General features: G+C 39.0%; 1 protein-coding gene across 1 annotated transcript in view; it reads right to left on the bottom strand.

The window, feature by feature from the left end:
* Positions 1 to 27,959, bottom strand: part of RABGAP1 (RAB GTPase activating protein 1) — a 146,000-nt gene that overhangs the window by 100,288 nt on the left and 17,753 nt on the right. The window contains exons 3-4 of the mRNA XM_082656281.1: positions 3,472 to 3,706; positions 2,235 to 2,439 (exon numbers count right to left, since the gene is read on the bottom strand). Of these exons, the coding sequence (XP_082512407.1) occupies positions 2,235 to 2,439; positions 3,472 to 3,706 (440 nt within the window). The remainder of the gene's footprint in view (positions 1 to 2,234; positions 2,440 to 3,471; positions 3,707 to 27,959) is intronic.

A 27,959-nucleotide genomic window follows, 5' to 3' on the forward strand; every position in this document is an offset into this window, starting at 1 on the left:
GAAACTGAAAAAGAAATTATGCAATTTCAACATTGAATGGGCAGGGCCACTGATGGGAAAGCCCAGGCGATAATGGAAATACCTAAGAAGGGGACCTAATCCAAGTTCAAAGGCACTTTGATAAAGACTCTGAAAACATGGGGCGAGAGAAACTAGTTTTCTCATGTCTTTATAGAATTAAAATATATTAGAACAAAGTATAATTTCAGTTGGGGGGAATGACTATTGACTAAGAAGCACATAAAAATGAATGCTCATATAAAAATGAGTGCTAAGGAGCTTCCTGATGGTCCAGTGGTTAGGACTTAGCGCTTTCACTGAGGTGGCCTGGTCAGGGAACTGAGATCCCACAAGCTGCAGTGCAGCCAAAGAAAAAGAAATAAACTTTATTACAAGAAAAAAAATGAGTGCTAAAAAAATTTTATTAAGTTTCACATTAATAAATACAATTAAAATTATTATTTGTGAGTCTTTGTGAAATAGTTCTTTAAATACTCAAGAGAAGAATTATATATGCAGATAACTGGAATATTAATTAATTAACTTACTACTACTGCTAACCATATACAGCTACAACTCTACTACCATAAAAATCCAAAATGACTGAGGGTGGAGAAACAGATACTCTCATACACTGCTGATAAAAGTGTATGAACTAGATCAATATTTCTAGATGGCTATTTGGCAATGTATCAAAACCCATAAAAATGGGCAAATCTTTGACCCAGTAAGTCTACCTTCTAGGAATTGATCCTAAGGAAATACAAAAATACATAAAAATTTAGCTAAAAAATAATTTATAAGAAAATTACAGGTAAAGCACTTACATGCTCATATAATAAAAGCTTAATATTCGCTATTATTAGTAGTACTTTTCTCATTAAAACAACTAAAATATGTAACATTAGAGATTGGTTATTTCTGAATAGCCCATCATGTGCCATCATAAGTTAAAATTTTTCAGCATATTTACTGATATGGAAAGAGATTCACAATATAAAAAACTAAGTGAGGAAAGCATGTTACAAGATGGTATGTATGTATTATATTATTCCACTGTTGTTAAAAATGTTGATTCTAAGTTGTATAATTATACTTGCCCATATATGTAGGTATATACACACATACACAAACATATACCCATACAACTACACAAAAAGGGTCTTAATAAACCAAGATGTTAACTGTTATTTACCAACGGGAGAGTAGAATTAAGAATATTTTCCTAATCTAAAATATGGCACAAATGAACCTATCTACAAAACAGGAACAGACTCACAGACATAGAGAGCAGACTTGTGGTTGCCAAGGGGGAGTGGGATGAGGGAGGGAAGGACTGCGAGTGTGGGATTAGCAGGTGTAAACTATTATATAATAGGATAAATAAACAACAAGGTCCTACTGTGTAGCACAGGCAACTATATTCAATATCCTGTGATAAACCATACTGAAAAAAAATATTAAAGAAAAAAGAATGTCTATATGTGTATAACTGAGTCACTTTGCTGTACAGCAGAGATTGGCACATTGTAAATCAACTATACTTCAATAAAAAAAATTAAATTAAAAAAGAGTATTTTCCTAAATTTTTGCTTGTCTGTGTCCTCTGATTTTTCTGAAATAAGTATGCATTTTTTATAATAAAGAAAAAGTTATTTTATTTCAGTTCTGTTCAACTCATTATTAGAGTTTTGTATTTAGCTCGCTAATACAGATATCTGACTGGCTACCTTTAATCACTGTTATCTGTTTCAGTTAGTATAAACAATAGCCATTTTGAGAGACTTTTCTGGGCCTCAGTTTCCTCATCTTAAAAATTTAGGATCTGTACTGGAATAGTTAATATTTACCAACAGGTTTCTGTAACTTCCAAAGTCAGCATGAAATCTCATACTGAACTAATGTGTCAAGCTAGTATTTGTATTGGGGGCACATGAGAAATATAAATTGTTAGGCAGACTCTTAGGTCAACATGTTTCAATAATCCCCAAAACATTTAAATTTCTAATGTGCTACACAGAACTGGGGTGGGGAAGAGTATAAAAAACTGTTCAAACAAGTGACTATTTTTCATAAAGGTCACAATCCTTGGAAGATGTGATAACTAAGTGCCAGATGAATTAAACATGAATAAAATAATTAGATTTTGTTCACTACTGCTTCTTTCTAAAACTATAGGTCATAAATCTGATCAAATGTTATTGAACACAAACAGTTCAAGAAGCTGGTCTCACCTCACAGTTCCTTCAGATACGTTCGGCACTGACAGGGTTACATCTAGTGAAATCTGACACTGGCCCCTTAAGATGGACATCATCCTTAAGGCTTCCACTTCACTCCTGGGAGCATTTACTGAAGCACAGCCTAAATAAGTTAGTTTGCTGAAAACTACACTGTCCTCATCAGCCACTGGTGTGAAAGGACTAGACCCTTCAGAATCTGAAAGAAACAATAAGGAGGTGATTATTTTCACTTTGATATTTTGTTGACATGAATATCAAGTAAAAATCTACAAGTTACATTTAGGTTCTAAAATTAAATACTAATGAGAGAATATGCCATTGCCCCAGAAGAAATGCCCATTAAAGCCAGAAATCTCACACCAGAACTCTGTCACCAACACTAAAAATTTTAGGTATGGCTGTAGTCTCAATCCCAAATCTAAACGGTGCCCTGAGACTCAGATCTGATTTACCTTTCTGACTCCTCTAATTTGTTTTGACTTTATAATTTACATTTAGATCAAAAATACATTTAGTATTTTACCACCCTGAAAAATCCTATCTCTGTCTTCTTTCTGATCTGCTCTGTTTTAATTATTTTTCTCATTCATCATTGTAGCTACTCTATCATGTTCTCTCAGTCCCCTTGCTTTCCCTTTCCCAATAAACATCTACAGTTTTAACACCCTACTTTCCCCAAAGCCTTTATAATTGCCTTTTCTCTCCTTCCTTGCTACGTCTTTCAGCTCCCTTTTTTCAACTTGACAACTATTCCCGCCAAGCTATTAAAGGCCTGGGGCAAACATCTCTTCACCAAGCATTATTCCTCTATTTCTCCAACACTATAATCAAATTCCTTGTTTCCTGGAAAAAGATCCTTAAATACTCTAAGACTCCCTCAATGTCTTATAGCTACTGTTTCTCTTTCTGTGGTATAAATGACATACATTTAGAGTGGACATATGTATATGTATAATTGATTCACTTTGCTGCACACCTGAAACTAAAACAACATTGTAAATCAACTCTATCCCAATAAAAATTTTTTTTAAACTGACATACATTTAAAGGGAAATCAGAATAGTACATACATTTACTCTTCTCACATCCCCCTAAATCTAGAATCTGAAGATTCTAGAGAACATAGATAATGGTTTTTGCTCGCTTTGAATCAAACCTAGTACAGAATGGACACTCAAATATTAAAAACAATAACCTTCAGTTATGCAAGCAATGCAGCAATCCTAACCTCCTTGTCCAGGTTTCACTGGCAGGCTCATCTCTGGTTTCTGGAGCCCTACTAATGACACAGGGTTAATGGTGGATGAAGCTGAGAGTTGATTAGAAAGAGGCCCATCTCCTTCGCCATCCAATTGTGACCTTTCCACAAGCTCCTTGTCCCCTGGCTGGTCGTCCATTGGAGGATCCATCAGCACATCTGCTAGCTCTTTTTGCAGCTGCTGTTCACTTCCATTCCCTATAATCTAAGGGTCACAAATATATGCAATCAACAAAATGAGAGAGGCCAGTACTGATTTAAATGGGTCCACATCTAGAGAAAATCATCAGCAATTCTTTTGATATACAGATATCTTCTGAATGTCTTTAAGAAACAGAATAAATCAAGATCTATAATAAATAAGAGCTGCAGCTGCTCTCTTAATTCATACAGCTTTTCATGAAAAAGTGTATAGTGAATTTGAGACCAATACCCAGAAATATATGTGATAGTCTGTCAATTTTATTAAAAGTTTTCTACAGTGTCCTAAACTAATTAACAACTAAAATATTTGTAATTTTACTTGTATGATGAGAAATAAAGCTTGTTAAGAGGAGAAGCTTCTCGGACTTGCCTGGTGGCGCAGTGGTTAAGAATCCACCTGTCAATGGAGGGGACACGGGTTTGAGCCCTGGTCCAGGAAGATCCCACATGCCGCGGAGCAACTAAGCCCATGCGCCACAACTACTGAGCCTGTGCTCTAGAGCCCACAAGCCACAACTACTGAGCCTGCGTGCCACAACTACTGAAGCCTGCGCGCCTAGAGCCCATGCTCCGCAACAAGAGAAGCCACCACAATGAGAAGCTCGCACACCAAAACGAAAAGTAGCCCCGCTGCTCGCCACAACTAGAGAAAGCCCACGCGCAGCAACAAAGACCCAACACAGCCAAAAGTTAATTAATTTTAAAAAAGAGGAGAAGCTTCTCTTATGCTTAAGGGAAAATGTGTTTGCTCCCGAAAATTATCAGTAGAAACATACTTATTAGGTAGTAAATCATCACATGCATTTTTACCACCCTTGCTATAAGTTAAGTCTCCTGTATTTCTGAGGGAGACTTCGCTGACATAAATAGTTCTTAAAGTTCTGAGACATTTGAATAAAGCTGGGGAGATGTACATATAAAATGACCCTGAGGAACAGAACCCTTTTCAACGTCAAGTATTTTTCTAGAGTCATGATGGTTTATTATTAGTTGCTCAACAAGGAAGTAAACAAGTGCAGAATCAGGTGGAGAATCAGGTGCCCAACGCTAAGGAAAACCACAAGTGACAAAACCCAGTATTGTCACCAAATGCTTATTCAAGAAATACTAGAAAAATTAACAAGAGAATTAATTTACGAAAAGGAAATCATGATGAAAAAAAGTGTGCTAATTTAGGAGGGTTTCTGAAGACTAAAACCTGACAAAAAGTTAAAATGGGTGGGGCTATGAGATTGTTAAAGACAATGAGGTCTTCCCAGTAAAATTAAGACACAGTTAAGAAGCAAAATTCCAATAACAGGGGTACTCTGGACTACTAAGGAACCCAGTTCAAACATCTTTTGTAACTCTATAAAATTCAAGTCCCTTTGGCTGTAAACTATGATTGAGAAACAGTCTTAAGTCTTTTTTGCTTCATTTTCCCAAGGAAATTCTAACATGTCAGCTATTCTTGCCTTGGAAATAAGGGCCGGAGAGGTGTTCAGTCTCTGGTTTCAATGACAGCATCTGTTTTTGTGAACTTCCTTTTATATTCAGAGTTACTGCTATTGGAACTACAATTCAGTCAAATAAGTTTAACTCTTTGTTATGACTGATCCTATACATCACAAGTGTAATCAAATTTCTTTTTTCAGAAGTTCTCCTTTCAAAAGTTTTTGAAAGCACCTAGAAAACAAACTAGAGCTTAGTTCTAATTAACCTCTTATTTTTTCAGAACTGGATAAGAAATACTGCAGGAATCACCTGCAGGAAATAAAAGATAGCCTAACTGAATCTAAACCATTGTCCAAGTGGAAGGAGAAATAACATAAGTAGGATATTTACAGCTCCCTAAAAACAGATGAAGAAACGATATTAGACTCCATGTTTAAGCAATTAGTAATTATAACTGGGAAGGTTACCATTAAAGAGCAAACTAAACTGAAGACATTTTACATGCTATGAGGTACTGTTTTTTCTTTGGTATATAGGCTAAATAAACTCAAGTTTTCTTTTGGATAGGCTACCTCCACTGTAATATATTTACAAACCCTAAAAGAAACATGTTTATATGTTTGCCTTTTGTGTTTATACATGTTTATCTGCATTCTTCCCTTGTTTATAAAGTCTGTAAACGTAAGAACTGCCTTCTATTTCCTTAACTCTTCCTTAAAGGGTAGGAAAAAGTAATGCACACACACAAAAATGATTTTTAAAAGCTGCTTAAAAATAGCAACCTAACTTATGCTTTGAATAATTAGGTCCAATACAGTACTCAGCACTTACCATGTTAGATCATTTGTGCACCTTCAATCCAATTTCAAACTTAACTATCTGTCACATAATTTAATACTTATCTCAATTAAGTTTTTTGTTTTTTAAAAGACAGTCAATTAATCTTCCCTAGGCTTATCTGGGAAACACTCAGCAATGCTTTTCAAGGTTCTCAAGCTTTGGCATGCCTAAGAATCACCAGGTGAACTTGTTGAAACACAATCTGTTGGGCCCTAACAAGAATTCCCATTCAGTAAGGCTGGGATGGGCCTGATAATTTGAATTTTTAAAAAGTTTCCAGGAGATGGTGATGCTGCTAGTCTGGAGACCACACTCTAAGAACCAACCTTAGATTAATGGTTCTTAACCATGACTAAACAACACAATTACCAATATCACCAGGGAGCATGTTAAAATTAAAATACCTGATCCTCCCTCTATCCCCTCACCTCCTACCCTAGCAACTAAATCAGTCTGAGATAAAGCCTTGGCATATGCATTTTCAAGAACTTCCACAGGTGATTTACAAAACAAGTGGCAGGCCAGATTAGGCCAGCAGGCTATAGTTTGTTAACCCCTCGTATAAATGAACAGCTTAAATCAGCAACTGCTTGTCTGACTTCTTGTCATAACAAAAATAAACTCATTATTAGCAGGGCTTTCTGTTCCTTGCTGCCAACAGCATTCCTAACAGATACCACGATGATCTCTAAAATAAATGTAGTTGCAGGTAAAGTAATCAAGACACGGTATTAGTGAAAGGACAGATAATACAGAACAAGGAAACAAAATAGAATCCAGAAATAGACCCACACGTACATGGCCAATTGGTTTCAACGAAGTTGGCCAGATAATTCAACAGAGAAAGGTAATAAAATAAAACAAATGGTGGCGGAACAATTAACTTGACATCATACATATGCAAAAACATCAATCTCTTTACGTCACATACAAAATTAATGCAAAATGGACTGCAGATCTAAATGTAAATCCTAAAACTATAATATTTACAGAAGAAAACACAGGAAAAAAATCTTTGTAATTCTGGGACACAAAGATTTCTTAGGACACAAAAAGTATGCATAAAAGAAAAAAATGAAACGCACTTTATTAAATTAGAAACTGCTGCTTGGAAGACACTGTTCACAGAATGAAAAGACAAGCCGCAGACTTCAAGAAAATATTTACAAATCATATGTCTGATGAAGGAATTATATCCAAAATATCCACAGAATTCTTATAACTCAATAATAAAACAAGCAACCCAATTTAAATAAAGGGCATTTCACGCAAGAAGACAATGCAAATAAGCATTTGAAAGAAACTCAGTATCATTAACCATTAGGGAAACTGACACCACTATAGGATGCCGCTATACACCTATAAGAATGGCTAAAATTAAAAACAAAACAATCCTGAAAATACCAAGCACTGGCAAGAATGTGGAGCAACTGAAAAACTCTCATACACTGCTGGTGGGAATACAAAATGGTACAGTCACTTTATGTAAATTTTATAAAGTTAAACATACACTTATCTATGACTCACTCCTAGGTGTTTACCCAAGAAAAATAAAAATACATGTCTATACAAAGACCTGTCTGTGAATGTTTATAGCAGCATTATTCATAATTGCCAAAAACTGAATACAAAGTAAATGTTTATCAGCTGGTGAATGGATAAACAAACTGCCACTGATACTAAAATAACATGGATAAATCTCAAAAGCATTATTCTAAGTAAAAGAAGTGGACACAAAAGGCTATATACTGTATGATTCAATTTACATGGCATTCCAGAAAAGGCAAAACTATAGAGACAGAAATCAGATCACTGATTGTCAGAGGCTGGGAAGGGAAAGATGAATGACTAAAAAGAACTATAAAGGGACTTTCTGGAGTAATGAAAATATTCTGTATCTTGACTGTGGTGGTCGTGGTGATTACGTAAGAGTTTACATTCATTAAAGTTCATAGAACTGCATACCTAAAAGGGCTGTATTTTACTGTGTGTAAATTTTACCTCAATAGACTTAAACTTGGAAGGGGATATTCATAGCGGGAGAGGCTATGCATGTGTTGGGGCAAAGGTTATATGGGAAATCTCTGTACCTTCCTCTCAATTTTGCTGTGAATCTAAAACTGCTCTTTTAAAAAAGGCTATCTTTTTAAATAGAAAAAAAATGTGGTTTCTATGAAAGATGCAATTTGAGAACACAACTGTTCCTTTTCTCTACATGCCCCTCAAAAGGTGTTCGTCCAGGATTCTGTTTTCGGCAATAACTTCATTTTACAGATTTTCCTGTGCCATTTCATCCAATACCAATGATACATAAACAATCCCTAATATACATCTACAACCCCTCCCTGTCTAATGGACAGACACCTTCAGCTAGATACTCCAAACTTACGTCAAAACTTAACTCTAATTCTCTTCCTGTATCTTTAAAAAAAAAATTAATGAATTGCACTACTTTCCACTCAGTTACCAAATGAAGGATTACAGTCATCCTTCACTCCTCTCATTTCCACACTACTCACAAACCCTACTGCTCCTTGCTCAACTGCCCATTATTTTCCTTCTGTCTCTCTGCATAGCTAACACCATGGGAATCTCTTTCATTTTATATAAGCCTACCTACCGGAAAGGTAGTAGTTTCCCTGCCTTCTTTCTCACTCCCCTCTGATTTATCATGCATATGGCCATTCAAATTACAAGTGCAAATCTTAGTTCTGATCAAGCACTGCCTTATTTTTATACCCTCCCATGTTTCCTCAATGTCCATAAGATAATGCCCATATTCATTACTATGTTCTATGAGTTTCTCACAACTCTTCCCAATTTACTTTTCCATCTCTTATCTGTCACATCAAACTACTCAAACTCCCCAAGACACACCATAAACCTTTAAATATCTAGACTTTGCACAGACCGTTCCCTTTCCTGGAAAGCCTTCCTCTCCTTTGCCTTTCTACTCTTAAAGACCAAGCTTAAATTCTGTTACCTCCTCTGAGAGATCTTAAGCCTGATATATGCGGTTTAATCACTCTCTCCTTAGAGAGTGCTATCAAAATATTAGTGTACTTGTTTATTCCAGCATTGCTACTTGTTTTAGAGAATATTTGCTTAGTGGGCCTCTTCAACCAGACTGGGCATTATTAGATAGCAGAGACTGTTTCTTCAATTATCTTTGTATTCCCAAAGCTTCGGGTAGCTGAGGGTACAGAGTATATCTACAATACATGTTTAATGAACTGAATTTTATAAATGCCAAGAATAAAAGCCAAAGTATTCTTTTACCCAATTTGGATATTGGGTGTTCTACAGATTTTGGTTTAGTGCTAGAAAAGGAAATCTGAAAGATTTTAGCTTTGTTAACGACTTAAAAATAAAACAAAAACAAATACCACTTCCTATTATGAGTGTCATTAAAGTATCATTAAACCTGAACACTTTATAAGTGTCATTAAAGTTTAACATTTACCATAAGAATACTGGGCAGGACCAAATAGCATGCTACAAAACGCAAACAATTATCTTTATTTTGAAACCCAAAAAAGACTTCTAACTTAATTTAGCCCAAATATAAAAATAAAAAAGCAAAGCCGATATGTACAGATAATACAACTAAGAATCATATTTAGATTTGTGTTCATCTCCATGTAACCTTTAAGAAGAGGAAGGGAGAGTTCTTTAAAATACTCCTGAATTGAGAAGAAAAAAAGCATTAAATAGTCAAACATAGACATGAATGTTTGCAAGGACAGAGACTACTCAGTGAATGATTTATTCATAATTCTACTTACAAAGTAGAGTAGTGGTAAACAAATCAAAAACAAAAAACACAACTGGAACAAGAGTTGGCTTGTGGCACAACTCCAGGGGGCACCATTCACATCACAGGCTATGTGAACAGCACCCCCCTGGGATTGCACGTGTAGCTTACACAACTGTACTTAGTAGTCCTATTTGGGCTCCACAATAAGACAGATCTGAGTTGGGGACATGCCTCTAACACTAACTCTATTGGCTATGGACAAATTAACCTCTAGAAGCCACAACTGTCTCATCTCTAAAATGAGAATGTTGGACTTCCCCGGTGACACAGTGATTAAAAAATCCACCTGCCAATGCAGGGGACACAGGTTCGATCCCCGGTCTGGGAAGATCCCACATGCCGTGGAGCAGTTAAGCCCGTTCGCCACAACTACTGAAGCCCACATGCCACAACTACTGAGCCCACGTGCTGCACTTACTGAAGCTCACGTGCCCAGAGCCCGTGCTCCGCAACAAGAGAAGCGACCTCAACGAGAAGTCCGCGCACTGCAATGAAGAGTAGCCCCTCCTCGCTGCAACTAGAGAAAGCCCGCACTCAGCAACGAAGACCCAGTGCAGCCAAATAAATAAATAAAATGAGAATGTTAATACCTATCTCACAAGACTGTCATGGTTCAATGATTCAGTAATATGATCATTGGACACTTATTATTTACATTATAGGCAGGCACTGAATCGTGATTTTTATAGGGATTGTCTCACTTCTCACATCACATTACCTGCCAACTAGTAAGCATCCACCTAATATCTCCCTACCCAACTTTCAACTATTTCTAAATAAACTCTGGTCCACCTACGGGAGGTGAAGCGAAAAAAACAAATAATGGGCTTCCCTTTATTAAGCCCAAATAATGGGCTTAACCGCGCAGCGGTTGAGAGTCTGCCTGCCGATGCAGATGACACGGGTTCGTGCCCCGGTCCGGGAAGATCCCACATGCCGCGGAGCGTGAGCCATGGCCGCTGAGCCTGCGCATCCGGAGCCTGTGCTCCGCAACGGGAGAGACCACAACAGTGAGAGGCCTGCATACCGCAAAAAAAAAAAAAAAAAAACAAATAATAACTTTTAAAAAAGTAGTTCTTCCACTTTCCTTGGTCCAAAGAAAACTAAGAACACACCCACTATTTATGTGCAAAAGAAGCATTACTGGAATAACATCTGTCCTTTCTAAATAATATCAAATAAAGGTAACAATTTGAATGGTAGAATTGGCTACAAGCCCATTTCCTTGAGAGCAAAACTGCATTTATGGAATCAAAGGACAACATGTTCCAAAGGCAATAGCCAGTCATTTCCTGGTCTTAATTTTCTGCTTCTAACTTTATAGCTCCTGTTTCCCTTCACTGCAACAATACCAACTAGGCTCTACTTGATTTACCAGTTATAAAAAGCTACTTTAGGCAGTTTGAGATGCTTTTACAGTAGAGATTTTATGTCTTCAAGAAAGCATGCTTAGGAAATGAAAGTGTGTGCTAGAAAAATCCACAATCAGAAAATTAAAGATAAATTCCTGATGATCTACAGTTCCCACTACTTGTGTCATACTGCAGTGAAAATACAAATGAAAATGGTTCAAACTAAGTAATTTTACTCAGTTTCAGAGTAAGAGCTGAACCATTTCAAAACAAGTATATAAATCTCGTCTTATCAGAAAGCAAGGCACAGGGCTTCCCTGGTGGCGCAGTGGTTAAGAATCCGCCTGCCAATGCAAGGGACACGGGTTTGAGCCCTGGTCTGGAAGATCCCACATGCCGTGGGGCAACTAAGCCCGTGTGCCACAACTAATGAGCCTGCACTCTAGAGTCCGCGAGCTACGACTACTGAGCCCATGTGCCAAACTACTGAAACCCGCACGCCTAGAGCCCGTGCTTCACAACAAGAGAAGCCACTGCAATGAGAAGCCTGCGCACCACAACGAACAGTAGCCCCTGCTCGCCGCAACTCAAGAAAGCCCGTGCGCACCAACGAAGACCCAACACAGCCAAAAAAAACCCAAAAAAAAAAGTCAATTGGTTGGGCTTCCCTGGTGGCGCAGTGGTTGAGAGTCTGCCTGCCAATGCAGGGGACACGGGTTCGTGCCCCGGTCCGGGAAGATCCCACATGCCGCGGAGCGGCTGGGCTTGTGAGCCATGGCCGCTGAGCCTGCGCGTCCGGAGCCTGTGCTCCGCAACGGGAGAGGCCACAACAGTGAGAGGCCCGCGTACCGCAAAAAAAAAAAAAAAAAGTCAATTGAAGAAGGACCCAAAATACTTATGAATGTTTTGCTAAATAATGGGATTATGGCTAGGTTTTACTTACTTTTCTTATTGTCTGAGTTTTCTAAATTAAGCATATATTATTTTTATAATTACAGAAAAAAATGACAAAAAGGCTATTCACATCTTGGGAGAAAAAGAAAAGCAAGCACATTCAATTCTACTGCATGCAGTGGTCCCGACTCCAGGCTCTTTCAAGCCTCTTGATCTTTCCACATGTCACAGACTCTCTTCTTTGGGAAACTCTTAATGACTCTTTAATGCTCTGCCGAATTGTTACCTACTCTGTGAAAACCTTTCTTTTCTTCTTCAGGCAACAATTATGTTCTCATATAATTCTGCTCATATCTATATTCCAGCAATTGATGCATTTTGTCATGATGACATATTTACTTAAGTGTCTCCCCCGCCACCAGTCTGATCCTCTTAATTAAACTCTGTGTTCATGGTTCACTAACTTTGCTTGAATAAAAGATCTGCATTTTTGGGGCTTCCCTGGTGGCGCAGTGGTTGAGAGTCCGCCTGCTGATGCAGGGGACATGGGTTCGTGCCCCAGTCCGGGAGGATCCCACATGCTGCAGAGCGGCTGGGCCCGTGAGCCATGGCCGCTGAGCCTGCGCATCCGGAGTCTGTGCTCCACAACGGGAGAGGCCACAACAGTGAGAGGCCCGCGTACCGCAAAAAAAAAAAAAAAAAAAAGATCTGCATTTTAGAGGACAAGATCAACTGACTCCAATACAATTTCAGAAACTGAGTCAGAAGATTAGTCTAGGCATTACTAAGTGAGAAGGAGTGACTTCTGTATCTGCTAACTACTTTAATAAAACCTGGCAACTTTTCTCAACCAAAATAATGTCAGCTGGATTTTTCAAGAAGAAAACTCTATGAAGATTAAAAAGCTTAAAAAATCCTCTAACTGAACTTTCTGCCTCAGCAGTACTATCTCATCAATGTACCCCAACCAACATTTAAAGAGTATCTTTGGCTAAGAGCTAAAGGGTGTAAGATTCCTACACCAGGGAAGTGAAGCAGAGAAAATGCAACATGTTCTGAACTTATGGAAAATTCTCAGATTTTGATGTGAGTTGTCATAAACATTTCATAAAGAAAAATACCTGTGTTTTTAATAACTACACTATCACATAAAGCTTTCCTTTAAAGGGTTTAACTGAAGCATTATCCTCTCTGAGAAGCCTTCCCCCTGACTCCTCCCCCAAGCTGAGATAAGTTTCTACCTGCTCTGTTCTATAGCATCCTTTTGTTAACCTTTATCACAGCACTGATCTAATTATACTCATGTTGAAAATTAAATATGGCCACAAAATCTCTACAGTTCCTCCATCAAGAGATATAGTCTATTTCTCTAATCCCATGAATGTGGGCTGGCACTGTGGCTTGCTTTTCTACAACAGAATGTGGTAGAAGTGACACCATGTAACTTACAAGCTTTAGCCTTAAAAGAGGTCTTACAGCTTTCACGTCTGCCCTAAAACCACCATGCTGTGAAGAAGCCTAAGTTGAAAACCACATGGAAAGAGAGACAAAGTCAAGCCCAGTCCCCAGCCAACGCACCAGCTAAATGAAGTTGTATGACCCTAAGCAAGACTAGCAAAACTACCCAGTCAATCCATAAAATGAGAAATAATAGTTTTTCAAACCTGAGTTAGTTTGTTACAAAGCAAAGACTAGTAGAAATCACTGCAACAACATTTTTAACAAGTGTCATCTACCCTAAGCTATAAGCATCTCGAGGACATGAACTATGTCCTATTCATCTTGATTCTCATTCAGCCTTTTAAGAACTACTCTTTGGCTGTGATGTTCTACAGTTTCACTGTCATCCTGGTTGGGACTCATTCTGTTTTTTTAAGCTGAGGGTTTATATCCTTTATCACTTTCGGAAGATATTCAGCTATTATACCAATTTCCTTCTCCCTCATTCTATTCTTTTTTTTTTGGTTGCACTGCGCGGCATGCAGGATCTTAGTTCCCCAACCAGGAATCCAACCCGTGACCCCTGCAGTGGAAGCACGGAGTTCTAACCACTGGACCGTCAGTGGTCCCCCCTCCCTCATTCGATTTTTAAGGAACATTTAGGTACATGTTGGTCCTTCGCATCCTAGTCTCCATGTTTCTTAATTGCTTTTTCATATATTATCATCTTTCAATGTTATTTTCTGAGTAATTTCCTCAGATTCATTTTGTAGGTAATATATCTGTTGCACCTTTAATTTCACTGGGTCTAATTTTCACTTGTAGAAGTTTTAATTTTAGTTTGCTTGGTATATTAAAATCTTTTGTAATGTTATTTTCTAACGTTTCCAAAATTTTCTTTAAATCTTTAGTCATTTTAATCATACCCATCTTAAGGTTACAGCTAATAATTCAGATGCCAAAGTTTTGGTGAGATTTGATCTTACTGGGGGTTTGCTAACTCTTGCTCATGGTGAATTGTCATTTGTAAATCTTTTTTTAAAGGTTAGTTTTTTTTTTTAATTTATTTAATTTATTTATTTATGGCTGCGTTGGGTCTTCGTTGCTGCGCACGGGCTTTCTCTAGTTGAGAGGAGCAGGGGCCACTCTTTGTTGTGGTGCGTGGGCTTCTCATTGCGGTGGCTTCTCCTGTTGTGGAGCACGGGCTCTAGGCATGCGGGCTCAGTAGTTGTGGCTCACCAGCTCTAGATCACAGGCTCAGTAGCTGTGGCGCATGGACTTAGTTGCTCCACGGCATGTGGGATCTTCCCAGATCAGGGCTCGAACCCGTGTCCCCTGCACTGGCAGGCGGATTCTTAACCACTGCGCTATCAGGGAAGCCCCATTCTTTGTAAATTTTGCATTGTGCACTATTCCTTATCAGAGTTACCTGTGGGAATACTATGCAGCCTGGGTGGCAAGCATGTCCCTCGACAGTTTTACAGCTGATTCTGTCAGGTGCCCCAAGAGTATTCCTAACCCAGGAACAAGAAGGTAGTATAAATTAAAACCCCAAACATACATGAAGGCAAGCCTATGGGTACAAATACTCAACAAGACTCCTCTCCAATCAGTGTCCAATGTAAGACAGAGAAGCTTCCTTATTTTTTTCCTGTGACTGTAGGCAGGTTACTATTATTATTTTTTCAAGTATATCCTTTCAAGTTAGGATGTATCCCAAGTATGTTTTATAAGGAAATCTCAGTTCCAAAACCTCTCCCTGTAAAATCCAAGGCCTTATCTCTTACCTAATTTACCTATCAAAACCCAAGTCCACTGGTTATAAAGAACAGCAAATTCCCCCAGAGGAGTCCCAATGTCAGTTCATACATATAGTTCTGGCTTTCATTTCCCTCTTTGCTTTCGTTCCTTGAGGATTTTCTTTACATTTTTGTGAATACAGCTATTCAATTAAAAGGGTATTTGTTGGTACCTCCCTGGTGGCGCAGTGGTTAAGAATCCGCCTGCCAATGCAGGGGACACGGGTTTGAGCCCTAGTCCTGGAAGATCCCACATGCTGTGGAGCAACTAAGCCCATGAGCCATAACTACTGAGCCCTCGTGCCACAACTACTCAGCCCTCGTGCCACAACTACTGAAGCCTGCGCACCTAGAGCCTGTGCTCTGCAACAAAGAAAAGCCACCGCAATGAGAAGCCACCGCAATGAGAAGCCCACGCACCGCAACGAAGAGTAGCCCCCACTCGCCGCAACTAGAGAAAGCCAGCACTCAGCAATGACCCAAGACAGCCAAAAATAAATAAATAAATAAATAAATTTATTTTTTAAAAAAAGGGTATTTAGGCTTCCCTGGTGGTGCAGTGGTTGAGAGTCCACCTGCTGATGCAGGGGACACGGGTTCGTGCCCCGGTCCGGGAGGATCCCACATGCCGCGGAGCGGCTGGGCCCGTGAGCCATGGCCGCTGAGCCTGCGCATCTGGAGCCTGTGCTCCACAACGGGAGTGGTCACAACAGTAAGAGGCCCACGTACCGCAAAATAAATAAATAATAAAATAAAATAAAAAGGGTATTTGTTATATTTCATCCAGCTTTCCTAAGTATTTTGTATCGAGACATTTTTAGGTTTTCTAAGTCATCATATTTCCCAAAATGGAGTTCTTATCCTCAGTACCTAAAAGAAGTTGGTAGATTACTAGCTGTCAACTGGATATTCAACAAAACACTCAATTAGAACTTCAGAGGTGGAACAGTGACAGACCTTTCAAATGTATCCTCTAACTCCACTGCAATTTTAAAATCTACCAGTGGTTGAAAAAACAGTTTCATAAAGAAGTGTGGGCATCACTGGCAACACATCTGTAGATATCCTATCATACCTTCTTCTGATGACAGATCTCACAGATTTAACAGTAATTTTTAATCTTCACTTACTAGTTCTGTAGCCAATAAACCAATATGCTGTGTAGATGTACTGAAATTACATGAAAATACATAGAGAAAACATTTTAAATTTGGAAAACATGTTGCTCAATTTCCTGTTCTACAAAACAGAATTATTGGGGCTTCCCTGGTGGCGCAGTGGTTGAGAATCCACCTGCCAATGCAGGGGACACGCTCTAGCCTGTGCTCTAGAGCCTGCGAGCCACAACTATTGAGCCCACATGCCAGCAACTACTGAAGCCCACGTGCCTAGAGCCCATGCTCCACAACAAGAGAAGCCACTGCAATGAGAAGCCTGCACACTGCAACGAAGAGTAGTCCCTGTTCGCTGCAACTAGAGAAAGCCTGGGCACAGCAATGAAGACCCAACGCGGCCAGAAACAAATTAATTAATTTTTTAAAAAACCCCAAAACAGAATTATCTCCTTTTGGTGAACAAGATAAATGAAAGTGGGCTTCCCTGGTGGCATAGTGGTTGAGAGTCCGCCTGCCGATGCAGGGGACATGGGTTCGTGCCCCTGTCCGGGAAGATCCCACATGCCGCGTAGCGGCTGGGCCCGTGAGCCATGGCCGCTGAGCCTGCGCGTCCAGAGCCTGTGCTCCGCAACTGGAGAGGCCACAACAGTGAGAGGCCCTCGTACCGCAAAAACAAACAAACAAACAAACAAACAAAAACACTTAAGGGCTTCCCTGGTGGCGCAGTCGTTGAGAGTCCGCCTGCCGATGCAGGGGACACGGGTTCGTGCCCCGGTCCGGGAGGATCCCACATGCCGCGGAGCGGTTGGGCCAGTGAGCCATGGCCGCTGAGCCTGCGCGTCTGGAGCCTGTGCTCCGCAATGGGAGAGGCCACAACAGGGAGAGGCCCGCGTACCGCAAAAAAAAAAAAAAATGAGAGAGCAAAAAGTTCTCTGGAGAAGCCCTGAGGGTCCTTCCCATTTACCGAGAATGGTTCATCAAATTAGAAACAGGAAGAATAAGTCTAACAGTACTTCAAAAATTAACAAGAAAATTTTTGACAGGAACAAATCCAAAAGGAGAGAAGACTGATCTATTTGCATCTGTACTCACTTATGCTATCTTCCTATTTCAAAAGCTGTTCCTAGGCTAACCCTTCCACTTATACACACGAAACCCTTTTCCCTAATTGAATCAAAGATTTTGCTCTCATTTTGTAGTAGCAATGTCCCCCTTTACTGAATAATTCTTATCAGTATATAAATATCATAAAATCCCTCACTGGAATCCATATCACCCTTCAGGTACCTCTATTTTTCAGCTCCTCTGTTAGCAAAAAATCCTTGAAACAGTTGTCTGTTTCTGCTGAAAAATCAGCTGGTAACCTTATGGGGATTCCCTTCTATGTTATTTGTTGCTTTTCCCTTGTTGCTTCATCTAATCCCATAGCTTTGAATACCATCTATATACTGTTGATGTCAGCCACAATCTCTCCTGAACATCAGTCACATACATGCAACTAACTACCTGACATCTAAAAATGACATCTAATAGTCACCTCAAATTTAATATGTCCTAAACAGGACTTTGATTCCCCTGTCCCCTACCCCAATTCTGGTCTTCCTATCTTTTGCCCATTTCACTAAATGGCAAAACCATATACCTAACAGTTCAGGCCAAAATCTAGGAAGCAACTTTACTTCTCTCTGCCTCAAATCCCATATCTAATTCGCCCACCTTCATACCAACCAGCTCTACCTTGAAAATATATCCTGAATCACAGTCCATTCATCCTCTAGTCCAAGCTAACATTATCTCTCCCTTTCAGGACTAAAACAGCCTGCTCTTCTTGCTGTCAGTCTTGCCCAAAGTCAGCACATGTGTACAGGTCTGGCTTTCAGGTTCCTCTTTGCTTTTGTTCCTTGGGGACTTTCTTCACTTTCTTGTGAATAGAGCTATGTAATTGAAAGGCTATTTATTTTATTTCATCCAGCTTTCCGAAGTATTTGTATTGGGACATTTCCAAATACAATTCACCCATTTAAAGTATACATTCTATTCTATGGTTTTGAGTATATTAACAGATATGTGCAACCACCAACCAAAGTCGATCTTAAAATATTTTCATTACCTCAAAAAGAAAACACCCTACCTCCTTAGGTATCAACTCTCTCTTCCCCCAGTATCTCCAACCCTAAGCAAACACTTATTTATTTTCTGCCTCTAAAGATTTGACTATTCTAGACATTTCATATTATTGGAACCCTGTAATTAGTGGACTTTTGTGACTTGCTTATCACTTAACATAATGTTCTTCAGGGTTCATCTGTGTTGTAGCATGCATCAGTACTTCATTCCTATGACCAACTAATATTCCACTCTAGACCACATTTTATTTATCCATTTGGTAGTTGATAAACATTTAGGTTGCTTAGCTCCTTATATATCCTAGATATAAGTAACTTACGGTTTGCAAACATTTTTCTCTCATTCTGTGGGTTGACTTTTCACTTTTTTGATAGTATCTTTTGAGGTAGAAAAGATTTTATTGTTGATACAGTCCAATTAATTCTTTTTCCTTTGTTGCTTGTATTTTTGGTATATCTTAGAATGCACTGCTAAACCTGAAGTCATGAAAATTTACCCCTATTTTCTTCTAAGAGTTTTATACTTTTAGCTCTTACATTGAGGTCTTTGATCTACTTTGAGCTAATTTTTATATATAGTGTGATGTAAGGGTACAACTTCATTCTTTTGAATGTGACTATCCAGTTGTCCCAGCACAATTTGTTAGAGAAAAAAAAATCCGTTCTCAACTGAATGGTATTAGTACCCTTGCTTCAATCAGCTGACCACAGAAACATGGTTCTATTTCTGAATTCTCAAACATATTCCAATGATCTTCATGCCTATCCTTATGTCAGTACTTCACTGTCTTGATTACCACCGCTCTATAAGTTTAGAAATTGCAAAGCGTGAGTCCTCGACTGTGTTCTTTATTTTCAACATTATATTGGCTATTTAGGGTCCCTTGCTATTCCATACAAATTTTAAAATTGGCTTGTTGGGCTTCCCTGGTGGCGCAGTGGTTGAGAGTCCGCCTGCTGATGCAGGGGACATGAGTTCGTGCCCTGGTCCGGGAAGATCCCACATGCCGCGGAGCGGCAGGGCCCGTGAGCCATGGCCGCTGAGCCTGTGCGTCTGGAGCCTGTGCTCCACAACGGGAGATGCCACAACAGTGAGAGGCCGGCGTACCACAAAAAAAAAAAAAAAAAATTGGCTTGTTAACCTCTACAAAGATGTTACCTGGGATTCTGATAAGGAATGCACTGAATGTGTAGACCAATTTGAGGAATAATGCCATCCTAACAAGTCTTCTAATGCATGAACACTGGATGAATTTCCACTTATTTAGGTCTTTAATTTCTTTCAACAATGCTTTGCAGATTTCAGAGTATAAGATTTTCACTTTTTTAAACAATGCAAAGTATTTAATTCTTTTTAATGCTATCATAAATGCAACTGTTTTCCTACTGTCATTTAAGATTGCTACTTACAAGTATACAGAAATAAAATTGATATTTGCATGATGATCTTGTATCCTGCAATCCTGCTGAACTTATTAGTTTTAATAATTTTTAGTGGATTTCTTAGGACTTTCTACATACAAGATCATATACAACTGCCAACAGAGATGATTTTTATTTCCTTCTTCCCAATATGGATGTTTTAGATTTTTACATGCCTAACTGCTCTGGAAATAACCTCAAGTACAATGTTGAACAGATATCCATGCAGTGAGCCTAAACGGAGGAGGAAAAAATCTACTCTTTCACCAGCGAGAATGATTTTAGCTGTAGGTTTTTCACAATTGCTATTTATCTAGTTGAGGAAGTGCCATTCTATTCATAGTTTCATTTGTTTACTTTCATGACAAAGTGTTGAATTGTTATCAAATGCTTTTACTGTGTCTACTGAAATGATTATGTTTTTGCTTTTAATTCCACTGATATGGTATGTTACATTAATAGATTTTAATATGTTAAACCAAACTTCGATTCCTTCGATTCCCACTTGATCATGGTATGTAATCCTTTTCGTATGTTGATGAATTAAGTCTGCTGGTGTTTTGTTGAGGATTTTGTCTCCATATTTATAAGAGATACTGACGTGTAGTCTTATGAAATCTTTGTCTAATTCTGGCATCAGGGTAATATCATCCTCATAAAATGAATTGGGAAATATTCTCTATTTTTTTGGGAGTGTGTTAAGTACTGGTATTCTTACTTACACATTTGGTAGAGTTCAGCAGTGAAGTCATCCAGGTATATTTTTTATTGCTAGTTCAATCTCTTGTTATATGTCTATTCATATTATTTATCAGTTTCATTAGTGTTTTTCTTGAAATTTGTCCATTTAATCTAAGTTCTCTAATTTACTGGCATACTACTGTTCATAAGATTCCTTTATAATCCTTTTTATTTATGTAAGTTTGGTAGCAATGTTTCATTTCTGATTCTAGTAATTTGTGTCTCCTCTTTTTCTGTTGGTCAATCTAAAATGTTGTCGATTTTGTTGATCTTTTCAAAGAACCAGCTTTTGGTTTCATTGATTTCTCTATTGGTTTTCTCTTCTATTTCATTAATTTTCACCCTAACCTTTTATTTCCTTACTTCTCCTTGTTTTAAGTTTAGTTTGCCCTTGTTTTTCCAATGTCTTAAGGTGAAAAATTAGGTTATTAATTTGAGATCTTCCTTCTCTCATAATATAGGAATTTACAAGTAGAAATTTCCCTATAAGCATTATTTTAGCTATATTGTGTAAGTTTTGGTATACCTTCATTTTCATTCATCTCAAAGTATTTTCTAATTTCCCTTTTAATTTCTTCTTTGACCCATAAGTTATCTGGGAGTATGTTGTTTAATTTCCATGTATTTGTTAATTTTTCAGTTTTACTTCTGTTATTGATTTCTTCACTGTGGTTGGAAAAATAATTTAGGTGTACTTGAGAAGAATGTATATTATTGTTGTTGAGTACTCCATAGATATGTCAGGTCAAAATAGTTTATAGTGCTGCTCTAGACTTCTATTTACATATTGGTCTCCTGCTTAGTTTTTCTATCCGTAATTAAAAGGAAGTATTATAACAACAATTATTGTTGAACTATTTCTGTGTTCATTTCTGTCATTTTTTGTTTCATGTATTTTGAAGTTCCTTTATTAGGGATTTCATTGTTGGACCTTCCTGGTGATCTGACCCTTATAGGATTATAAAAAGCCCTTTTCTTTTTTTTTTTTTTTTTTTTTTTTTTGCGGTACACGGGCCTCTCACGTTGCGGAGCACAGGCTCCGGACGCACAGGCTCAGCGGCCATGGCTCACGGGCCCAGCCGCTCCGCGGCATGTGGGATCTTCCCAGACCGGGGCACGAACTTGTGTCCCATGCATCGGCAGGCGGACTCTCAACCACTGCGCACCAGGGAAGCCCCTAAAAAGCCCTTTTCATCCGTAGTATCATTATTTGTTTTAAAGTCTATATTGCCTAACATCACTATAATCACTCATTTTCTTGTGACTGTTGTTTGCATATCTTTTCCCATCTATTTAAGTTAAATATATTTACATCTTTGAATCTAAGATGTGTCTCCTAGATGTTGTTTTATCCAGTACTGACAATTTCTACTTTTTGATCATACTGCTTAATCCATTCACATTTAATGCTATTATTGATATAGTTCAATTTAGGTGTGCTATTTTACTTTTTGTTTTTTATTTATCTGTCTCATGTATTTTTCATTCCTTTATTCCTCCCTTACTACTTTCTTTAGAGTTTAGTAAATAACTTTCTAATGCAGCACTGACATTTCTTTAATATATATATGCACATGTATATATATGCATATGTGTGCACGTGCACACACACATATACATATATACGTGCACACACCACTGTAGTGGTGCCCCTTTGGATTCTTACTCTTCTTCCCCACCTCATCATCCCTCCCCCAAGGCAACCACTCTTCTGCTTTCTGTGAGTGTAGATTTGTTTTGCATTTTTTAAAATCGTATATAAACGGAACACACAATATGTGCTTCTATTTATGGAGTTGGAGGGGATGTCTGGCTTCTTTCAATCAGCTTAATTATTTTGAGATCATTCATGACTGTGGTAATGAGAGGTCATTTTTTTTTGACAGTTCATTCTTTTTTTTAAGAGTCTAAATACTTCTCACATATTGTTTTATTTACTTTTTTATAAAAGTTCCGAGAAAAGGTCTTTGTTTTATACATATATATATTCCAACTTTATTGAGACTTACTTGAAATAAAATATTGTATAAGTTTAAGGTATACAACATGACGATTTGATACACATATATATTGGAAAATGATTCCCACAATAAGGTTAGTTAATACATCAACTCACATAATTACCATTTTTAAAGATTAATCTCTTAGGAACTTTCGATTAATTATATAATGTAGTATTGTTAGCTATAGTCCCAGTGCTGTACCTTAGATCCCCAAAACATATCCACTGCCTAACTGGAAGTCTATACTGTTCGACCAACATTTCCTCATTTCTTCCACCACCACTGCCCACCTCTGGGCAACCACCATTTTACTCAGTTTCCATGAGTTTGGCTTTTTTAGATTCCACATATAAATCGTGGAATGTGGAATATGTTGTGTTTCCATATTTGTTTCTTTCAAGATGTTTTCTGATTTCCCTTTTGATTTCTTCTTTGACCCAATGGTTGGTCAGGAGTAGGTTGTTTAACTTCCACATATTTGTAGATTTTCAAGTTTTCCCCATTGTTTTATTTCTAGTTTTATACCACTGTAGTCAGAATAGAATCTGGTATGATGTCTTCTTAAATTTGCTAAGATTTGATTTGTGACCTAACATATACTTGTTTTGAAATGGCCCCTCTTTTAGTTCCCATTTGCATGGAATAGCTTTTCATCTCTTCACATATGACACATGGATAAGTCTAGGTGTGTCCTTAAAGCTGAAATGAGTCTCTCTTTTTTAAAAATTTATTTATTTATTTTTGGCTGTGTTGGGTTTTCGTGGCTGTGCGTGCACTTTCTCTAGTTGCAGCGAGCAGGGGCTACTCTTCGTTGTGGTGTGTGGGCTCTAGAGCGCAGGCTCAGTAGTTGTGGCGCAGGAACTTAGTCGCTCCACGGCATGTGGGATCTTCCCAGACCAGTTCTCGAACCTGTGTCCCCTGCATTGGCAGGTGGATTCTTAACCACTGTGCCACCAGGGAAGTCTTGACATGAGTCTCTTATATGCAGCATATAATGCGGTCTTGTTTTTTTAATACATTCTGACACTTGTCATTTGATTGGACAACTTAATTCATTTGCATTTAAAATAATTACTGATAAATAAGAACTTACTAATATTACGTAATTAATTGTTTCCTGGGGACTTCCCTGGTGGCGCAGTGGTTAAGAATCTGCCTGCCAGTACAGGGGACTTGGGTTCGAGCCCTGGTCCAGGAAGATCCCACATGCCGCGGAACAACTAAGCCCGTGCGCCACAACTACTGAAGCCTGCACGCCTGGAGTCCATGCTCCACAAAAAGAGAAGCCAACGCAATGAGAAGCCGGCACACCACAACAAACAGTAGTTCCCGCTCGCCACAACTAGATAAAGCCCGCGCGCAGCAACAAACACCCAACGCATCCAAAAATAAATTAATTAATTAAAAAATAATTGTTTTCTGGTTGTTTTGTAGTTCCCTTGTTCCTTTCTTCCTCTCCTGCTATCTTCCCTCGTGAACTGATGATTTTCTGTAGTGGTACACTTTGATCCCTTATCTTTTATGATCTATTGTAGCTTATTACTTTGTGGTTACCATGAGGTTTACATAAAACATTTTACAAGATATAACAGTATATTAACAGTAACAACCTAACTTCAATCGCATACAAAACTCTACCTTTTACTTCCCCAAACACTTTGCTTCTGATGTCACAATTTAACTTTCTATATTATGTATTCATTGTAGCTATAGTTATTTTTTAATACCTTTGTCCTTTAACTTTTATACTAGAGTTTCTTAATCAACACACCACCATATTACAGTATCAGACTATACTGATTTTTACTATATACTTATCTTTTCCAGTGTGTTTTATATTTTCATATGTTTTCATGTTACTAATTAGTGTCCTTTCATTTCAGATTGAAGAACTCCTTTAACCACTTTTCTTAAGGTCTAGTGATGATCAACTCCCTCAGCATTGGGAAGTACAGGTATCCCTCACTTTCCGAAAGTTTGCAATATGCCACTTTGCTTTTAGAAAGCCCTACATTAGTACTTGTTTTCGCTAACTGAAAGAAACCTGAAGAGGATTTTTGCTTTTATGAAAAAAAGCAATTACTGTACTAATGTAGGTTGTTTGTAAAAGCGAAGGGGTGTAACACAAACTTTCAGAAAGCAGGGGATACTCTTCACTATATGCCATTTCAGCTTACGAAGTTTCATAGGAACATTCTACTTTCAGATTGATGGGGAAAGCTGTAATCTTTCTCTCTCCTTCATTTCTTTTTTTTTTTGGCCATGCTGCACGGCTTGCAGGACCTAAGTTCCCTGACCAGGGATTGAACCCACACCCCTGGCAGTGAAAGCACGAGTCCTAACCACTGAAGCCCCAGAGGATTCCCTCCCCTTCATTTCTGATGGACAACCTTGCCAACTAATGTATTCTTGGTGGGCAGTTTTTTTCTTTTAGCACTTTGAATATATCATCCCATTCTCTTACGGCCTGCAAGGTTTCTGCTGAGAAATCTGCTAAAAGCCTTATGGGGGGTTCCTTTGAAATGTGAGATAGTTTTTTTTTCCTCTTGCTCGTTTAAAAACTGTTTGTCTTTGATTTTTAAACTTTATTGTAATATATTTTGGAGAGGATCACTTCGGGTTGAAATTCTGGGGGCACCTATAAACTTCATGATCTCAGATATCCAAATCTTTCCCCAAACTTGGAAAGTTTGGCGGCTTCCCTGGTGGCGCAGTGGTTGAGAATCCGCCTGCCAGTGCAGGGAACACGGGTTCAATCCCTGGTCCGGGAAGATCGCGCATGCTGCCGAGCAACTAAGCCCGTGCGCCACAACTACTGAGCCTGTGCTCTAGAGCCTGCGAGCCACAACTACTGAGCCCACATACTGCAACTACTGAAGCCCACGCACCTAGAGCCCGTGCTCTGCAGCAAGAGAAGCCACTGCAATGAGAAGCCCGCGCACCACAATGAAGAGTAGCCCCCGCTTGCTGCAACTAGAGAAAGCCCGCGCGCAGCAACGAAGACCCAACACAGCCAAAATAAATAATTTTTTTTAAATTGGGGAAGTTTTCAATCATTATGTTTCTAAATAAGCTTTCTGCCCCTTTCTCCCTCTCCTGTCCTTCTGGGACTCCAATATTGCATAGACTGATCATTTTAGTGGTATGCCACAGTTCACACTATAAACTGGGCCTGCTGGCCATGGGCCAGCTTTCTTCACTCCTTTTCATTTTCCCTCTGTTCTCAGACTAGATAATTTCAAATAATGTGTCTTGTACTTCACAATACTTTCTTCTGCTTGATCCAGTGTTTTGATGCTCTCTATCGCATTTGTTTTCCCTGAGATGATGATGAGTGCTCAAGTGTGTGGTTTCTTCCAATCCCACAGAATCAGGTTGACTTTTTGCATGTGCTCACTAGCCATTTGCAAAGACTCACACATACCATTCTTGCCCTCAGGGATGTGCACAGGGAGGCAGCCACAGGGTAGGGACACGTTTGGGTGAGGAGTGTGGAGCTCAGAGGTGGCCATGGGCCAGCTGAGGGATTGGCAGGGGAGGTGTCCCCAGTGGCTCATGGGTGGGCTTCCTGAGGGAGTCCCCAGAGCAGTTAATAGGATCCACGCCCCTTTAGATGTTCCATTCCCAATCTTGGCTGCTCTTCTTCCAGCACAACTGTCGACCCCCAGGTTATCCAGTTTACGACTCAGTATTCTGGACGGAGTGAGAAAGAAATGGGCCTTTCTGGCAGTGTACCACAAAGCTGGGAAAGTCAGGTGCTCAATCACACACTCTCACTTTCCCACATGGAAGAAATCATGAGCTAAATACCTGCTGGCACTGAGCTGTGCCACCTTGGGGGTGGGGTGACACACATAAAATGAACCTGTTCCTTTCATCGTCTTCAATGGGTCCAATCTTGGATGTTTTTGCCCCAATAATGTGCTGGAACTTCTCTGTTGGGCTCCTGGACTTCCATGAAGGCACTCTCATCCATTAGTGTCTAAATTGGTGTTCTTTGAGAGTGGGATGGTAGAAAACTCCTGTACTGCCATTTTGATGACATTTCTTTCCATTAATTCTTTCTTTTGCCCATTGAAATTTACTGTTGAGCCTCTCCAGTGAATTCCTCATTTCAGTTATTGTGCTCTTCCACTTCGGAATTTCCATTTGGTTCTTTTGTAATTTCTATCTCCTTAATGATATTTTCTATTTGATTTTACAGTCATCATACTTTCCTTTATTTCTTTAAGCATGATTTCTTTTAGTTCATTGAACATATTAATAATGGCTACTTTCAAAGTTTGCATATTAAGTCCAATATTTGACTCTCACAAGCAGTATGTGCTGCCTTTTTAAAAATGGTGTATAGGTAATATTTTCTTGTTTCTTTGCATGTCTCACATTTTGTGTTGGAAACTAGATATTTTAGGTAATACGTTGTTCCAGTTCTCGGTACTGGTCTCCACACCCTAGGACTTATTTTTTATGCTTGCTTGTTTGTTTAGTGACTAGCTGACTTATTTTAGTAAATTCTATTCCCCTAATTCCCATGGTGTTAAACCTTTGATGTTGCTCCTCTGGGGTAATTTGGATTTGCCTTCAGTCATCCTGGGATAGTAGTTTTCGCAGGATGCTCTGTCTCTATGACTACATGTGGATATTAAACTCCACTAATTGTGGCTGATTTGCTCAACAGTTTTCAACAATCCACTAAGGTAATAAACTGCTCCACAGAAAAAACCAATAAAATTAGGATACTTTGGGCTTCCCTGGTGGCGCAGTGGTGGAGAGTCCGCCTGCCGATGCAGGGGACACGGGTTGGTGCCCCGATCCAGGAAGAACCCACATGCCGCGGAGCGGCGAGGCCCGTGAGCCATGGCCGCTGAGCCTGTGCGTCCGGAGCCTGTGCTCCGCAACGGGAGAGGCCACAACAGTGAGAGGCCCGTGTACCGCAAAAAAAAAAAAAAAAAAATTAGGATACTTTGACAGGAGAGCTCCAGAGATCAATGTTTGAGCTCTGTCTCTACCACAGGCAGTCTTCTCCCTGCAAGCCTACAGTTAAACCGTATGTCCAACCAATCTAACAATCTCTTCCCAATTACCTTTCACCACAACCTCCACTGTTTTTGAGGGTACCCTTAGGCTTGAACTTCTCTACACTCTGTTGTAAGTATGATTTTTTAAAATTATTTATTTATTTATTTATTTTGGCTGCATTGGGGTTTTTTGTTGTTGCTATGCGCGGGTTTTCTCTAGTTGCAGCGAGCAGGGGCCACTCTTCGTTGCAGT

This window comes from Grampus griseus, assembly GCF_964374135.1.
Source record: "Grampus griseus genome assembly, chromosome: 6".
NCBI classification, from domain to species: Eukaryota; Metazoa; Chordata; class Mammalia; order Artiodactyla; family Delphinidae; genus Grampus; species Grampus griseus.